At 31.6% G+C, this 16,625-nt stretch overlaps 3 protein-coding genes across 7 annotated transcripts; 1 reads left to right on the top strand and 2 right to left on the bottom strand.

The window, feature by feature from the left end:
• Positions 1 to 2,777: 2,777 nt before the first annotated feature.
• Positions 2,778 to 12,031, bottom strand: LOC126915285 (ornithine decarboxylase-like). 4 transcript variants are annotated; one of them, XM_050719839.1, is made up of 9 exons: positions 11,669 to 12,031; positions 8,834 to 9,007; positions 8,516 to 8,755; positions 8,362 to 8,438; positions 8,095 to 8,268; positions 7,674 to 8,013; positions 7,372 to 7,586; positions 7,024 to 7,232; positions 2,778 to 3,424 (listed from the first exon to the last, which is right to left on the bottom strand). In XM_050719839.1, exons 3-9 carry the CDS (start codon positions 8,700 to 8,702, stop codon positions 3,418 to 3,420), a joined length of 1,209 nt encoding a protein of 402 aa, XP_050575796.1. In that variant the 5' UTR covers positions 8,703 to 8,755; positions 8,834 to 9,007; positions 11,669 to 12,031; the 3' UTR covers positions 2,778 to 3,417. The 4 variants fall into 4 exon arrangements, with proteins under 4 accessions (XP_050575796.1, XP_050575793.1, XP_050575795.1 ...); XM_050719836.1 differs by lacking the exon at positions 2,778 to 3,424 and adding an exon at positions 5,495 to 6,930 and having other exon boundaries at positions 11,669 to 12,030; XM_050719838.1 differs by lacking the exons at positions 2,778 to 3,424; positions 11,669 to 12,031 and adding exons at positions 5,495 to 6,930; positions 11,081 to 11,209.
• Positions 12,032 to 12,818: 787 nt separating this feature from the next.
• On the bottom strand, positions 12,819 to 14,048 carry LOC126915301 (transmembrane protein 14C). Its single transcript, XM_050719874.1, has 3 exons — positions 13,809 to 14,048; positions 13,423 to 13,612; positions 12,819 to 13,348 (listed from the first exon to the last, which is right to left on the bottom strand). The coding sequence occupies exons 1-3, from the start codon at positions 13,882 to 13,884 to the stop codon at positions 13,258 to 13,260; spliced, it is 357 nt and encodes a 118-aa protein (XP_050575831.1). The 5' UTR covers positions 13,885 to 14,048; the 3' UTR covers positions 12,819 to 13,257.
• A 602-nt stretch (positions 14,049 to 14,650) lies between these two features.
• Positions 14,651 to 16,264, top strand: LOC126915296 (glutamate--cysteine ligase regulatory subunit). 2 transcript variants are annotated; one of them, XM_050719865.1, is made up of 6 exons: positions 14,651 to 14,810; positions 15,254 to 15,316; positions 15,392 to 15,509; positions 15,581 to 15,780; positions 15,864 to 15,978; positions 16,053 to 16,264. In XM_050719865.1, exons 1-6 carry the CDS (start codon positions 14,805 to 14,807, stop codon positions 16,196 to 16,198), a joined length of 648 nt encoding a protein of 215 aa, XP_050575822.1. In that variant the 5' UTR covers positions 14,651 to 14,804; the 3' UTR covers positions 16,199 to 16,264. The 2 variants fall into 2 exon arrangements, with proteins under 2 accessions (XP_050575822.1, XP_050575821.1); XM_050719864.1 differs by having other exon boundaries at positions 14,653 to 15,104.
• The last annotated feature ends 361 nt before the right edge of the window (positions 16,265 to 16,625 follow it).

Below are 16,625 nucleotides of genomic sequence, written 5' to 3' on the forward strand. Positions count from 1 at the left end.
CGATACCCGTCGACGTCGGTAGCAAAAGCAGAAGGTGGGGAAACGATCCAGGGACTGGGGACTACTCGCCACTGCTGGCGATTGTGATTGTTAGCGCACGGTTGTTCGGTGCGTGCACACCGTCGAGACCAGAAGAGAAGGTTGCTCTCCTCGCCTCGGGTCGGTACGTTACTGGCCGACCTGGCTCGTTTCAAAATCGGGAAAGTCGCCGTGATCCAGGAGGGGCTGTCCTTCTTGAGCTGTATCCCCTTTCAACGCTATCGATATCGGTGGAGACCGGTGGACTCTAACGATCACGCTCGATCGCCGTTTCCTCCGGCGTCGATTACGCTTGACGTCTCCTTCGTCCCGAGCAGCTAGATCCTCTCCTTAACTGGCCATTCGTTAGACGAATTCTTTTTGCGGGAACCAGCTAATTTTCTACAATCGATTGGCTCTGTTAGAATTAATTAGGATAGGGAGAGAAAGAGAGAGAGAGAGAAAGAGAGAGAGAAAGAGAGGGGGGGAGAGAGAGAGAGAGAAGAAACCGTACATATGCACGGAGAAAGTACCCGGAGTACCTAAGATAGTCGAGGATAGTGGACGTTTATACTTGTTTCGAGTTACTCCGGCGTGATTTACGGTTTATGATCGAAGATGTTTTTTCGCGCTTCCAGGAACGACGTTTGCCACATTTTAATATTCATGGTGTTACGCAAATTTACCGATTGGCGAACGGTTCGGAGAACAGAAACTCGTCGACAAATTTTCTTTCTGATCTTCTGTTCGGAACAGTACGTTGTATCGCCGGGAGTAAAAATTTCTAAAGGAGTAGCATTCGTTCGCGCTAGTTTAAAAAAGAGAATAGTTTCGCGTTTGGTAATTTAATATTTGGAGGTGTCCGGAATAAAACGGTCTCTTCTTTTTTCGTTGGCGAGGAATAAATTATGACGAGTATCAGTATTTAAATATAAAATGAACAGTTTTAGGAGCTGTTATAAATTGGTATTTTATTAGCAACAAATAACTCTATTACTTATATAGAGAAGAATATTATTATTGGGAACTCCAGATTATTTTTCTTCATTTTTTTTTTAATGTATTATATAACTTTCTTATCTTCTTCAAATATTCCTCTTTCAAGAACAGAAATAAAACATTTAGCTATCCTCAATCGCCTCTATATTTATAAAATTTATTAAACAATTAAGTCAATTATCAGTCACTCTCCATTCCCACGATACATTTCCGATCAGATCCTCCCTCGCAAGGACGAGTCACGCCGGTCGACGTCTTGTTCTCCGAGAGGAAACGATTGCGGGAACGAAATTGCAGACTACACGGCCGGAAGCGTGTCTACACTTCGCGTGACTTGTCCGAACCAAATCTCGAGGCTCTTGACTCTTGACGGATGTAACATCTAACCATTCTGCGATCCAGAACTAAAAAACATATCTTCCGCTGAACTGAAATGTAAAATACGAGAGGAACAAAAAGGGATGACGGGTCTTGCCAGAGCGAGAGACAAAGAACAAAGTAGAAGGGAAACGCTCGAGGCTCTTGATTAGAAGCGATAGTTTTCCGGTTTTCCGTTTGCGAGCCACAGCTGCCTGGCTGCCCCTGCCTTTTCCTTCCTGCTCGCTCTTTCGCCGTGCCACTGACTCGCCTCGCGAGAGGGAAAGTATTTTATACCACGCTTGGCTTGGCAAGAGAAAGGGGACACGGTTCGCTCCTAATTTCTGTTTTAACTCGGTGAACCTATATATCCTCTTGGTGGCCGAGAGCGTGTAACTCGACGCCAACTACACTTCGAGACTACATATACTATGTTAGTATGTATATCTGTATGTAAGTAAGTAGGCATGCGAGGATTCTTAAGAATACATTACACGTTGGTACACGGTGGTCCAGCGTGTACAGCGGCATTATTATCGTTCGTACGGTCTCGTAATCTCTTCGAGTATGAGATACAACGAAGGCAAAGGAAAGAGAAGAAAGGAAGGTTCGCGCGAACGCGTGCTCGACGAAGAGGCAGGCACACTCTGCCTCGCTGGCGGTGAGACGAGGATGCAGCCTCTTGGCTAAAAGTGAAATCGTCTGTAGAATGTACTTGTATCATAGTCGTTATTATATGTTATGCCAGGCTTCGGAGGAGGACTTGAAACCGCGATTACAGCAGCTGCACACCGGAACAAACCGTACGGTGCGCGCGTGCGAGACCGGATATCACAGCTAGACGTCCGTCCACAACGTAAAACTCACGGAGACGGCTGTGGTTTAGGAGCTGTTGGCTTGTACGTTCGACGAAACTCCACGCGAAAATAGTAATTATTTATCCGTGAACGGGACTGATTCCATAGGGAAATCCGCATATTGTTTCCAGCCGGTTGGCGGATAAACATGAAGCGCGGGTATACCTGTGTTAATTACGAAAGTGAAAGTGTGGGTCATTCACGATACACGTTGGTGCTGTATTTATACATATGAAATAAAAAGAAATCTCGGAGCCTCTTCTTTCTGTTCCTTTTACGTAATTAATCTTGATATTGTTTCTGCGCTCCTTGATTATCCACGTACCGAAACTAAGCACGTTGTATACGCCTGATTTACGTCGTATATCTACTACAGTCCCTAACCCCAATCTTCGATATAACATTTCGTGTAATTAATTTTAATCGATCGTAAGAAATTTTTCGCGCATTTTAATCTGCTGAGTTTTCGATAATGTATTGCTTCAGAAAATATTTATGCGAAGAAAATGCAGGGAATAACAATGAAATAAAATAGCAGGGACAACGTTGACAATTTACAAAATCCTTTGTTTTAATATTGTTCTCAATACACAAGACTATTCGATACTCCAAGTTTCTTAAACCTAGATATCGATATATTTAATCTAGTTTTCTTTCTAGAAATATAGCTTCCTGTTGTATCTTCAAATCATTAAACCTGAATCTTTTGCATCATGTAACTACTTACCACTTAAAAATCTGTAACAATATCATGCACTAATATCTCGACAGAATGAAATACTATTGGCTACACAAAAAGTTGTTCCGCCATGTTGACGTCTGTGACAAATGTTTTTTGCAACCTATCCAGGTATCGATGTAAAGTAATCGTTTTTTGTTATTACCGTTACGCTCCTCCATTCAACTCAATCGTCTCTCGAGATCTCGCAAAATCGAAAACTAATGATTTCGCAAAGGATTTCACCTTCCTACTGGTTACAGTGAGAAACAGAAATCTTGTAATCCTCCAGTATCCACTTTAGTGATTCATCAACTTTTCTTCTCCACCGGCTTTTTCTTCGAATTACAAAGAAATCGATTCTAATCCGTAACCACGGTTCCAGTGTTATAAAAGTCTGGCAATTGATGTCTTGTCATCGATCTTTGACACACACACACACAGATCTTATCTCGCAGGTAGCGGCATCTAAAGCCTTAAAATAAGAAACGAAGATAAAAAATTAGAATGGTCGATAAATCACACTGAAATTGCTGCAATTAACGATTCCATTTAACTCATAAGCTGCGCGATAAATTATATCAAGATCATTTATTATAATTAACCAGGGCCAAAGTATAGGAACGCTCTCGATAAATATCGATAAATCAATCTTTTTTCGTCTACTCCTATCTTTAAGGAAAATCGCTAAATCTGTAAAAGAAAATTAAGACCTGACTCTAAAAAGTGAAAAAAAAAAGAAAATTTATAAAAACATATGTATATATGTATGAAATAGAATGATTGTTTATTATAAATTATAACTCGTTAATAATTATGCTAAAATCCCAATTAACTGACGTAGTAAATTTGTAGATTTAAATATTCTTGTAAAACATATCCATATTTTACAATCGTAAATATAAAAATATATATTTCTTTTCTTTCTTTACTACACGAAAATATTTACAATTAGGTACATACATATGTATATGTATTTACATTAAATGATATCTACCTACATTACTCAAAACGATAGATTCCATGTATGAAAAATTTAAGGGAAACAATTTTCCAATTGTTGCAAAAGATATAAATACTTTTGGCTATTTAACTTAACCAAAAATAAAACCATTTTTCACCTAATGAGGTAATCGTTCAATTGCATCGAAAGTTGTTTCCATAAAGATCAAAATGACGATATTGAAAAAGCGTGCGTTTAGTATATGGAAACAATAAATATAAAACATGAAAAGATTAGCAATTGTTGCACAACCATCCGGTTAGACAGTGCATTGCAAGCAAAACAACAGTACGCCTTTCACAATGCACAGCGAAGATCGTGACTGTTCGAACTGTCCGTGTGAACTCTGTCCAAAAACCTTGACCAGTCCAAATCTCGGATCGAATCACAATTCGAGTCTTCCAGTGTAGTATATACATATTGTACATTGAAGTATTTCGAGATGTTTGATTAAACAAGTACAATGATTATCAATAGCTCGATAATCGAATCATTTACTCTCCTCCTATTCGATAGCACGGCTTCCAAACGAGAATTACAACAAAGTTATCAATTATCGTTTCGAAGGAATATATCCTTTCTTTGATTGGTTATCTTTTATTTTAGATTCGCATCAGAAGCGTCACGACACTTATAAAAATAAGGAAAATATACATTTGCAATTCTTATTTATAACTACGAATAAAATATGAGTTATTCTTCTGAGAAATAATCCCAGCGCGAGATTGATAAAAAGGAAAAGAAGAGGAATTTTTTTTATCATTCGATTGTTGAATCAGAGATGAATCTGTGACAATCAGCATTGACTTTTGAATTAGGGAAATAACGCGGTTACACCGTAATTCTTTGTTTCTGTCTCTTAACGGAGTTTTTACAACGGTACAATGCTTATACAAAAAACTGTTAACGTATTAAATACATTTAAAAAATGGTATATGCCATTTTAATTATAGGATGTGTTCCTTATTTGAACTAAATAAAAAATAAAAATGGGATGAGATACAAGTATTTATATAGCGATCAATTATAGTTTTAGATAAGTAACATTTCAAACTTATCCAGACTTATTTTGTTCAATCAAATTGTATCACCGATCTATGTGTTACACATTATGTCTATGATATTGGATTATAAATTAGAGATTGGCAAATGAAGTATTAAATGCACATGCAAATGCTGCGATTGCATAGCACAAATTGATAATTACATAAAAATAAAAACTACTTACGATAATCGAGATAATTTACGCGCGTGTCAATGTTACAAGATGATAAATTTAGTATATACACATATTTAGTTTTATAAGGTTATTGGTCGACAAACTTTATAATCAGTTATTCCTAGCTGATACATTGGCCGATAATATACTTCAAAAGTGTTCAAGATTTCTAATTTCAATAAATTCCATGATAATTCCATGTCAGTCGTTGTCATGATTAGATATTCTTAAAACCGTACTTATCTTTGAATCACACGTAGTGTATATCAATCAACCGATATCTAAATCTACGAAACGAAGAAGAAATAAGAACTGAAAGCACATTGATTTGATTTTATATATTTCATTACATATATTTATTCGTTAATAATAATTAATTAACAATAATAATAGTCGACATATAATATAATAAGAGTAATAATTAATAAGAAACTAATTATCTTTTCTTTCTGTGACAGCTGCCTCAGTGCCCTAAAGATCCTAACAATCCTACAGAGTTTATATTTTTTTTTTTTTTTGATATTTTAAATGAACAAAATTAATTCGAGAGAGATAGTGAACTTTTTGTGCTTATATCATTATACATATGTTGGACACGTACGTCACCTTCAATGCTACATTACATTTCCCTCGTAACTTTTTTTTTACATTTTCTTCACTTTTTGTTAATCATGTGTTAAGTAACAATGATTATTTGAATAGTTTATAGATATATATATATATAGATAAATGTCTCGACATTAAAACCCTTACACAAGGCTACTACTCTTGTTTTTTTATATATCTCATACAAATTATGTATATTTGAGATTAATATCAAAAAACCACATAAAACATTATTTACCATAAGCATGGACGTCAATCGTTCATAAAAATGATTGCGAAAATTAAAATTACCATTTTTGTTAGCTAAATTTTCTATTAACTCATATTTATATGATTTATATAAAAATAACCTGAAACTTTTCCCTATATTAAACGTGCAAATCGTAGATACCCATGGAAAAGGTCAATAAACAGAATTTTGAATATTTTGGAAGTCAATATATGAGGAAAACTATTTCTAAAGGCATATATAAATATTCCTACGAAAATATTTTAACATGTCATGTAGCAGAATAATATCTACAGTAGTACTGAAAATATTTTTCAATAATAAATCAATTTTGAAGATTTGACTTTAATTTATACATTCTACTCTTTAATTATTTAGCAGCAATTGCACATTCTGCATTAATTGAAACAATTTGCACGTTTTTAGTCTTTTAACAAAAACAAAAAGTATAAACAATTCAGCTTTTCAAAGATGGCACCAAATATTAGTAACGCTCCAAGCTTTCATTGGAATAGAAGCGGAAATAATATTACATTTTTCGCCTACAAACTCGTCAAGATAAATATAAAATGCAAAATCACAAACCTTACAAAAAACCTAGTTTCGAATTATACCATAATATCTACGTTCAAAATGAAGATGTGGTTTCTCGCTACAAATGTGGAGTAGCTGTTTTAACATATTTGTTGTTATCGTAGTATGCCTGCGCTAATTTAAAGATCAACTTCGAGGTAATCGTAAATGTATGCTGCTGGTGGATTAGTAACGTCGGCTAACATTTCAGTCGATGTCAGTTCAATGTTTGAATTATGCCATGCATTGGTATCAGTTCCACCAATATCCAGACCAAGCCGTAAATTAGCTGGAGTATTACCAATAACAAAATGCTCTTCGGTCAAAGGCAAAGCGTCTTTTAACAAATGCCTATAAGATGTAACAACCAAAAACTTTGTTCATTATTTCAATAATATGACTGCAATCGGAAAGTACATTAAATAATTGCAATCTAAAACTTACCAAATGGTTTCATCAGCGACGATATGAACTTTAGGCACAGGAAATCCATTAAATGGAGAAGCAACCGGTAACGTGTATGCTCCCATATTTTCAAAAATTATCCAATCGCCGAGTTCCATTTCGTGTAACATAACGTTTTCTACAACTTGATCCAAACCATCACAAGTTGGTCCCCAAATACTTGAGGGAATCATCTTTCCACAACCTTTCTGTTAATGCCAAAATGTTTACTATTAAGAACGAATCAACAATTTTCTGCTAATATTAGGACATTTAATATAAAAAATATTGAATAATTTAGTACTTTACAAACTATTTTCAAACATAGTAATAATTTAAAATAATTACCTTTAGAGGTATTGGAGTTACATGTTGATGATCATAGAGTAGACAATTGAAAGAGCCATAAACGCCATCATTAATGTAGTACATATTGTGCGTAATCGTATTTGGTGAATTTTCATCGCCACGCACTGAACGCTTACTATGAATACTGGTTGCAAGAGTAAATGCCGAGGCAACATAAAAACGACCAGGTTCAGCGATTATGTGAACAGCATCGGCTAAGAATTATTATAAGTAAATAAACTTTATAATTAAATTATAAAAATAGGGTAAAACATATTATAATGCAAATAAATGTTACATACTATTAAAGAATTCGTCGAGTGCATCATTAACGACATTAGCAATTTTATCAATGCTAGTGCCCTTATTTCCAGGATAACCACCGCCAATGTCTAGTAGATATGGCTTGAAACCAAGATCAGTTGCTAAGTCAAACAATATCTTGGATTCGCGTATAGCTCGATAAAATACAGGTGGATCCTGACAACCAGATCCAACATGGAAACTAATACCGATGACATTGAGTCCCAAAACACGCGCAAGACGTAAAAGATTGGGTGCTTCATATATGGGATCACAACCAAATTTCATGCCTAACTGACACTGAGCAACTTCTGCATCACAACGAATTCTAATAACAACCTAATATTGAAGAATAGTGGATTAGATAAGATTATAACTAAAGATAGAAGAAAATAATAACAAACGAAATATTTTTATTACCTTGGCACTTGGATGAAGTTTCTTAATCTTATGTAACTCGCTTTCATTATCTACTGTCATAGCATCAACTCCAACAGCAGCAGCATGACGGATATGTGATGCTGGCTTAGCAGGATTGGCAAAGATAATTCTCGACGAGTCTACTCCAACACTTAATACTTTATTAATCTCCGACTATAAATAACAGCAAATGATAAAAATCTTAATTAGACTATTTATTTAAAATACAAAGATACAATATAAAATACGAAGTATCAGATTACTTACTTTTGATGCACAATCAAAACCAATACCAAGAGCAGCCAATACCTCAATCACAACTAAGTTGTCATTACATTTTACAGCTGAAAGTTTGTAATGCAATTGGTTACTTTTTCATCCAAAATGGAATACAATTCAAAATATATAATAATTATTTTACCGTAATAAGGGCTGACGCGTGGCATTTTTTCCTTCCATATCTGATGTTTACGTACAATGTCACCAATGTCAAGCACATAAAAAGCTTCTTCTTGCATTCCACTCAGTGCAATGTCTTTGATGACGGTCGTAACATTTGACGCACTGTCCAAAACATGAATACGTTCATCCAGATTTGTTACCTTCATATTGACTATTTTGTAAATTTTTTATAAATACTCTGTAGGTGCTAGGCAGCAAACTGAAATTAAAAAATTATTAGACCATAGAAATCGCATACATTTGATTATTTATTCAGAACATATTAAATGATACATACGAGGCAGCTGTCAATGAGAATTGGGTGAGTCGTGAGGAAGCGGGTTAAGACAAGATCACTATGGGGGTGCTAGCAAAGCCACGGGGGCTCTGCGTTCAGGGCCAACTTCCAGTTGCCGCAGTTATCTACACACCCACCAATAGACTGGCCTACCAGCCTATTGTAGATAGAACCCTATAACAAACAGAATAAGTATTACAACATTAGTATTTTATACTTCTGTATTAAAATATTTATTAAACAAACTAAGGCAATTATATATAAAGAAATTTGAATCTTATTGCAATGCATTATAAAATATTTTACTATTAACAAAACATTATTGCTTTCATTAATTTAATAAATTTCTTTCAAACAATGCTTTAAATGCATCTCAATTATAGGTAATTCAAATAAAAATATTGCAACAGTTGTTTCAAAAAATATTTTCAGATCAAGTTAAGAACCTCTTAAATAGTCAAGTATAATCTTTATCAATATCTGTAGATTAAGGTCATACTTCGAAAGAATTGCTCTATTACACATTAGTTTATTTATTCAAAAATATAGAAAGCTTTAAAATAGGAATATATGATAATGTAATAAATTGTATACCAAGTAATTTACTAAAAGAAATTATAGTTTCGTAATTTCATTCAATATTTACATAATTTTTTCTATAGTACAAATATTACGTGTACTGTAACTACAATATAAAGATAAATATTAGGATATTTCATGGACATACTAAAGCATTGTCATTTTCTTGATTGATATTTATTTACATAGAGAAAAAGTATATATATACAATTTATTTATTTTTAAAATTCATTAACTATGTATAATTCTCTTAGTACGGATGAATACACTTAGTACCACATGTCAAACATTTTATTATAGACCCAAATTTATCTTATCAAATTTTATCAATAATAATTATATGAATTTCTTTCCAGATACTTGAAAGATTCGGACTGAACTTTATATGAAAACAAGATATTTATATAAATTTTACATTAATTTTTGTTAAAAAGAAACTTTACTTAAATAAACTTTTTATAAAAGTTAATACCTTTTTAAATTAAATAAATATTAATTAATCAAATTATGTAAAAAAATATAATTACCACACTTATCTTTATTTATAAAAAAAGAATTTTTGGTAACTCACCTGGCGTTTAAAAGTAATTCTCGTAGCTTTTATAACACGTTAAAGCAAAAAACCACTGACATAAAATTTTGAATGCACCAAAAACTTTGAAAAACAACTATGTTTATAATAATTTGGAAAAAACACTAATACAAACAGAGAAAATTACAAAATTATTATGCTTCTCTTTTGTGTAATGACACAAAATGTGTTCAATTGGAGAAGTGCAACGGACAGTCAAGAGTACAATATAATACTGAACCTGAAGTAACTATTTGGGCCACTATTTATACGAGAAAGATAAGTACTATCAGGCAGGCTTTGCGTGGTACCAAGTCTACTTCATGGAACAAAGCTTATCTGACGGCCAAGAAATACATGGTTCAAAGAGATCCAATTGGACATGGAGGGGTAATGCACACGCCACTCAAAGATCAAGTCTTCATTGGGGGCATGGAAATACCATACTTAATCTATGCTATGCTATTAAAATTATAGATAACTATCATTTGTCAAAATCACTTGACATCTACTGATAACATCTCAGCGAAATATTGATAGATAAAATACAGGTGTTTGGTACATTATGTATGCTACTACTTTCCTGTCTGTACTACTTATTTCTAAGTAATAAACTTCCTCATCAAAAAAAAAAAAAAAAAAAAATATACAAAGCATTAGACAACTTATGTAATGTCACGAAATTTGTTAACAATTTTAAATATATATATTTAATCAGCATAAAAACACACTTGTTTGAAAATGGAATAATTATTTATATAAAAATTATAAATATATTTTATTATAAATACACAGTATGCATAAATTTACAATATTCTAATTAATTTCTAGAGAACCTAAAAGAAATTTATGCAAAAAATGATTAAATAACCAAATAAGATATTTAGATAATATACACCTTGATGTTAAATTAATGAATTATAAAAAATAAAATCAAAACAATGTAATACATTTTAATTAAAAAATATGTGTTAATAAACGTAACATATTGTTTAAATAATTCAGATTAAGTATACATCACTTCGAAATTACGTCATTATTATTATTAAGTACGAAAAAATCAGTTTAAAGAAGAATGTTAACATATTGACATTTACATTATCACTCTCGAATGAAAAGCTCTTCAACTGATACATCAAAATTTCGAATAAAATTTATACATTTCATTATAACTTTACTGGTTTGCACAGGAAATATCAGACGGAGTTAAGTAGTATTAGCTTGAAGATAACATAGCATCGAAATACAAACTGCTCTGCAAACATGATGCTACCAAATAGCAAGATGGTATAATGTTTGCAAAATAAGTTCTGCTATTGTGCTAATGCCTATTGTACTGAATGAATAATTTGGATTCAAATCAATTAACGTCACTTACAAGACAGATAAGAATAATTAACGAAATTACTATATAGTCTAGTAGATAATAATGTACATAGATTACAAAGGAAAATCTTACATTTTGCACAATAAGGAAATATCATATAAGGAAAATGAAAGAACACGTGATTCGCTGTTGGAAAAATATTTAATCTATTGTTAAAGATATCATATGTCGGGAAGTTTGCACAAATTCAACAAGGACCATACAGTGACTCATCGTTAACTAAAATTTTCACGTGACAGGCCTGTAAGATGCATGCATGCATTCGTGAAGATTATATCGAATGTGAATTTACACGTACCTTATCAAATGATCGCCACCCTGCGGGTCGGCACTCGGTTTTTGACGGAATGATGGAAGTTTTCGGTGACTGGATCTCAAAAATCAGTCAAATCGATCGATGAAGGTTGAAGCTTCGTTCGTGTTGCGACCAGTGCCTGTCGAATTTTCTCGCGACCAAGTCCCCGTTAAAAGAATCGAGAAAGAACATTCGTTTGTTCAATCGTAACTTACGAGTTACGAAAGAACATCAACGCGCCAATCGTAGTAACTCGTAAATCGTATTTAATTTCGTTAAGAACTCGCAGAACCTAGTAAAACCGTAGAACTTCCTCCCACGGACACGCCACACCGAGCAGGAGCTCCCGGAAAGGTTCGTAAATGCATCCAATCCAGAGCGTAGTCGATTTTATAACTCGAACTTCGAGTTCACGTACTTCGATTATCGTATACAATCGATTATGTAGTTTTAAATAAATTACGAACAGAACTTAAAAAAAAATTGTATTTACTATGAGTTAATGGCAATTAATAAAATAAAATAACATCTTTAGAAATATTATAGGTATATATTTGTCGTATGCAAAACATCAATACAAAATATATTAAATTTATTTTGTGATTTTAATTGATGGGATAAATTAAAGTCCTTTGAAATGTCGACGTCACTTTTTATATTCGTTATCTATTTTTATGAAATATTTCTTTTTCTGTCATAAACCCTTTATATGTCACCCTTCTGTGTATATTATTTTTACTTTATAACGTAATATTGCACAATGAGCAGTAAATGTTAAGTTCACAATCTATGTTACGATACATTCGAATTTTTCTATGATCTTACGTATAGGAAACAAATTGTTACTTTTCAAATGTATGTTATAAAGTAAGGAATATGGAATATCTGTTCCATTGTATGCAATACTTATTTCATAATATGCAGTACATCTCCACCATCACCAACATTATGTTGATACAGATGGATTTAGAGTTTAATTAACTGCTTAAATAACACAGGTACACACGTGTATAAAAATAACAAAATTTAAGAGAGTAAGTTTAAGTGACGTCAATACTCAATGCTACCAAAATAATATCAGCAGATATCAATGGCTTAAAAGCGTTTATTTTGTATAATAAGATACAAAATTAAAATAGAAATAAAATATAGATTCCAATAATTATCTTAATTCTTTATTTAACAATATATTTATAATAATTCAACATTAAATAACATTTAAGACAACTTTATTGAAATAAATATATTCAAGTAACTGTAACAAATAGTGTACTGTAACAAACATAAATTTTATTCCTGAAGGAAAGTGTTTTATACAACAAAAAAGGTTTCAAGCATTGGGTTTCAGACTCACAATATTTAAATTCCTAACATTCATCAGGTCAACCGTTTTAAGTACCACAGTTAATACATCCAGCACAATACACCCAATACACACAGTACAGTCTACCTTAGTTACTTTCTTCTCCCTTTTTATAGATTTAATTGTTCCTTACCTTAAACTACCTATGTTATGTATATTCTATACATGCATATTTATTATATTTTAGAGAATAAAATAAAAATTATGGAATTATCAGAAACATTTATATTTATGTTGTCTTACTCTCTTTACTTAATGTTTCATTAATAAGGGCTGTACCAGTAAAAGACCTTACAATAGTTTTCACAAATACTAAACAGCTAAAAAAGAATTTAATTTTATCATAATTATTATATATAATACAAGTATACAAGATAATTATATAAAATAGTACCTTAGTAGAGCAATTATCCCGGCTGGCATTATTTTACCAGTATTATAATAACGATAACCCATAATTCCACCAAGAAGTGTAGTTGCTGCTATAGAAACTCTAATATTTGTGGGATCTTGAGAAGTTTGATAAGCTCCATAGCCCAAAACAGATCCAAAGATAAGTCCAGCTCCCAGAGAAGGAATTGATTCTTTAAAAAATTACATAATTTTTATTTTTTAAGGAAGTATTTTCTATTAATTGCTCTTTAATAAATAAAAATTATATGATAAAGAATTAAATGTGAAAAGTAATTAATCAAAGATGATACAAATAATTTTATAAATAAATTGTATTTAATGTTTATTAGAATAATAATAATAATGTTTAATAGTATATAAACTTACGGGCTTTTACATAACCAAGTACACCACCAGCCGCTACTGTAGCGGCATATATATATCCAAGTATGTCAGCAGGCATTTTTTATCGCACAATTATAATTTTGTTATTAATAAGTTTACTTTTTACAGTCTATTCTGTTACTGCATAGACTTCAGTAAATTATAAATGCTAAGCAGAATGTATTTATTTTTTGCACATCACCGATAGCCGTGATGCATCCATTTTATAGAGTGGTTTTTTAATTTTTCTATTACAACGACTGTTGCGCTATCTGTTGTACTTAAAATTTTTATTAATATATTAAGTGGATACGTAGATACTGTAGGTACCAATGAAATACCGTATCTATGTTATTAATCTTATTGCTTGATTTAAGTCTATTTTTGAGTACCACCAATTGTATTTTACCAACCAAAACCAACTATACATTATGCCTGCAATAAGAATATCGTAATTAAAATTTAATGTGTTATTTAATTTACTTCGATAACTGAATTCTATCAATCTAACATTGCATTTTATGTTTGTAGAACTACACATATTGAAAATGTAAATTCGATGTGTGTACATTAGAATTTGTAATGGGCGTAAACAAAATTATAAATTTCCAAAAAATTATAAAATTGGTAGCTTCTTGCTGTTAAAAAAATTATAATACTTTCATTATACAAAAATTTAATCATAAATGATTGTAATAATGATGCTCGAACATATAATTGCATAATGTAATTTATAAAACTCAAATTCCACTTCACACATCATATAAATATATGTACAATTATATATACATATATGATGTATATATAATTATACAAAGAAATATGTTCCAGGCAACTGTTTACAATTACATAATCTGTAATTCTAGAATGCTAATTACTTAATTATGACTGTCTAACAAGTGCATTTTTGCGCAGATAGCCTGAAAGCAACTCGTGCTTAACAAACTTTAAGAATGATTCGAATAATATGATGTTTGTAGTACAAATTCAGAAAGCCACATGCATGTGTGTATATAAATTCTTTCATGCTGGAATTTTATTGATATTATCTCTAAATTTAAAATTGCCTAGTCAGCCACGTCATCTACGATTAAATTCATCGTAAGCAAGTGATCGTCGATTACGATCTATGTCATTAGTTTTCGTAATACTTCTAGTTAGTCATCTGCAACGCGTTTGCTAACATTCTTTGCGATTTTGTACCATACTATGTTATCTCAAAATATACTAGTGCGAACTGGAAATATACTTTCCTTAAATGAAGCAAAAGCAAAAGCAAGTCAAAATCCTACAGATGAGGTCAGTTTTTGAATTTTCAATGATAAAACCTATGAACTAAGTCTTCCATATATCATAATCAGGATCATAATTCTCGAGGTTATGTCTCTATTAAAGCTGAGTAAAATATTATATTTATGATAGATTAAAGATATCTTTTTGTTTTTCAGTTAATTGAAACGCTAAAAATTATACTTCGAGACAATGAAGGCACTGGCGAAAATCCAATAATTGTATGATCACTTCTCATTTGTTGTTTAATGTTTTTGAAGAATGTATCGTTATAATGAAAAGTTACTTATTTTCAGATTCAAGGTGTAGAAGACAATGCTTTGCAAGATATCAATAGAGAAGATGTTAAGATAACTGTGAAGGTATTTATTTCATCACCTGATGTAAGCCTACTGAAAGAGGCAGTAGATCAAGGTATGAGCTATAATTTCTTATTTCCAGATTGCATTTTAAATAATGTTCTGTCGCATATAATTTCTTTTCAGTTTGTAGTTTTCTAAATATAAATGCAATTGAATCTTTAGTAATTGCTTATTCAAGCAAGGAAAGTCCAGAAGAATTATTAGAATCATTGAAACACCTATGGACTGGAGTAGAAGAGTATGTGAAAATTGGCAAATTATCAAGTGTTGGTTTAAGTGATCTCAACACAAATATGTTTATTGATCTATTTCAATGGGCAAATGTAAAATTATCATTGTTTATATTTTTTTTTAATGTTTACTTTTATAGTGTTGTGTCTATTCTATATTACCTTTATTTGAACAGATAAAGCCAAATATTGTACAAATTAGTTTAGCTACATGTTGTGTTGTACCACCAGCTTTGCAGACATTCACTAAAGAAAATGATGTGCAATTATTAACACATAATGATCCTGGCCGTAAGTGCATTTTGATACAGTAATAATAATAAAGTAAATAACATGTCATCCAATTAAGCTTTTTTTACTTACAGAAATTCTACCTCAAGAAGATCTAAATAGAATATTCAACGCTAATACAAGTTCATATTGGGTTACAAGATACCAAATTCATCTAAAATGTCGTGGTATTTTATCTTCAAAGGGTTACCTAATATATGTTAACAAAAAAACGAAATAATATTATATTTTTGTCCATATCAAAAAAATGTCTGTAATTCAAATTATAATAGTGCTTATATTCCAATGATATTGAGTTATCTTTTACATTATAATACACATATAAATCATTTATGCTTAGTTGTTTCTAAAGAAATATTGTTTTGTTTACAGTAATTATTAAAATTGTTAATTGATATTGTTGACTCATTTGTAAACATTAGGAGGTGAATGCATTTTGTCAATTATTGGATTTTCCATGCATATTTATGAAAATAAACATTTAGTTAGCATAATTAGAACAATGAGTTTTACATTACACTTCGATTTGACTCATTTTCTCGAATTTTTAATTAATAATTCTCTCGAGGGTCCCATACCATCCCATAGAATATTACATGTGTAAATATATTGGAATATATGGGATCTTAGACACAAGTATAAATTTC

Source organism: Bombus affinis, chromosome 4 (assembly GCF_024516045.1).
Source record: "Bombus affinis isolate iyBomAffi1 chromosome 4, iyBomAffi1.2, whole genome shotgun sequence".
NCBI lineage: Eukaryota > Metazoa > Arthropoda > Insecta > Hymenoptera > Apidae > Bombus > Bombus affinis.

Bases quoted from the DNA above. Each gene is read 5' to 3' on its own strand.
- LOC126915285 (XM_050719836.1), bottom strand. From the start codon at position 8,702: ATGAAGGTAACAAATCTGGATGAACGTATTCATGTTTTGGACAGTGCG. The intron at 8,269-8,361 runs GTAAGTAATCTG...TGTTATTTATAG, and splicing joins GTTTTGATTGTGCATCAAAA to TCGGAGATTAATAAAGTATT. The intron at 6,931-7,023 runs GTAAGTTTTAGA...TACATCTTATAG, and splicing joins GTCGCTGATGAAACCATTTG to GCATTTGTTAAAAGACGCTT.
- LOC126915301 (XM_050719874.1), bottom strand. From the start codon at position 13,884: ATGCCTGCTGACATACTTGGATATATATATGCCGCTACAGTAGCGGCT. The intron at 13,613-13,808 runs GTAAGTTTATAT...AATTTTTTAAAG, and splicing joins ACTTGGTTATGTAAAAGCCC to AATCAATTCCTTCTCTGGGA. The intron at 13,349-13,422 runs GTACTATTTTAT...ATTCTTTTTTAG, and splicing joins GGGATAATTGCTCTACTAAG to CTGTTTAGTATTTGTGAAAA.
- LOC126915296 (XM_050719864.1), top strand. From the start codon at position 15,015: ATGTTATCTCAAAATATACTAGTGCGAACTGGAAATATACTTTCCTTA. The intron at 15,105-15,253 runs GTCAGTTTTTGA...TTTGTTTTTCAG, and splicing joins GTCAAAATCCTACAGATGAG to TTAATTGAAACGCTAAAAAT. The intron at 15,781-15,863 runs GTAAAATTATCA...TTATTTGAACAG, and splicing joins ATCTATTTCAATGGGCAAAT to ATAAAGCCAAATATTGTACA.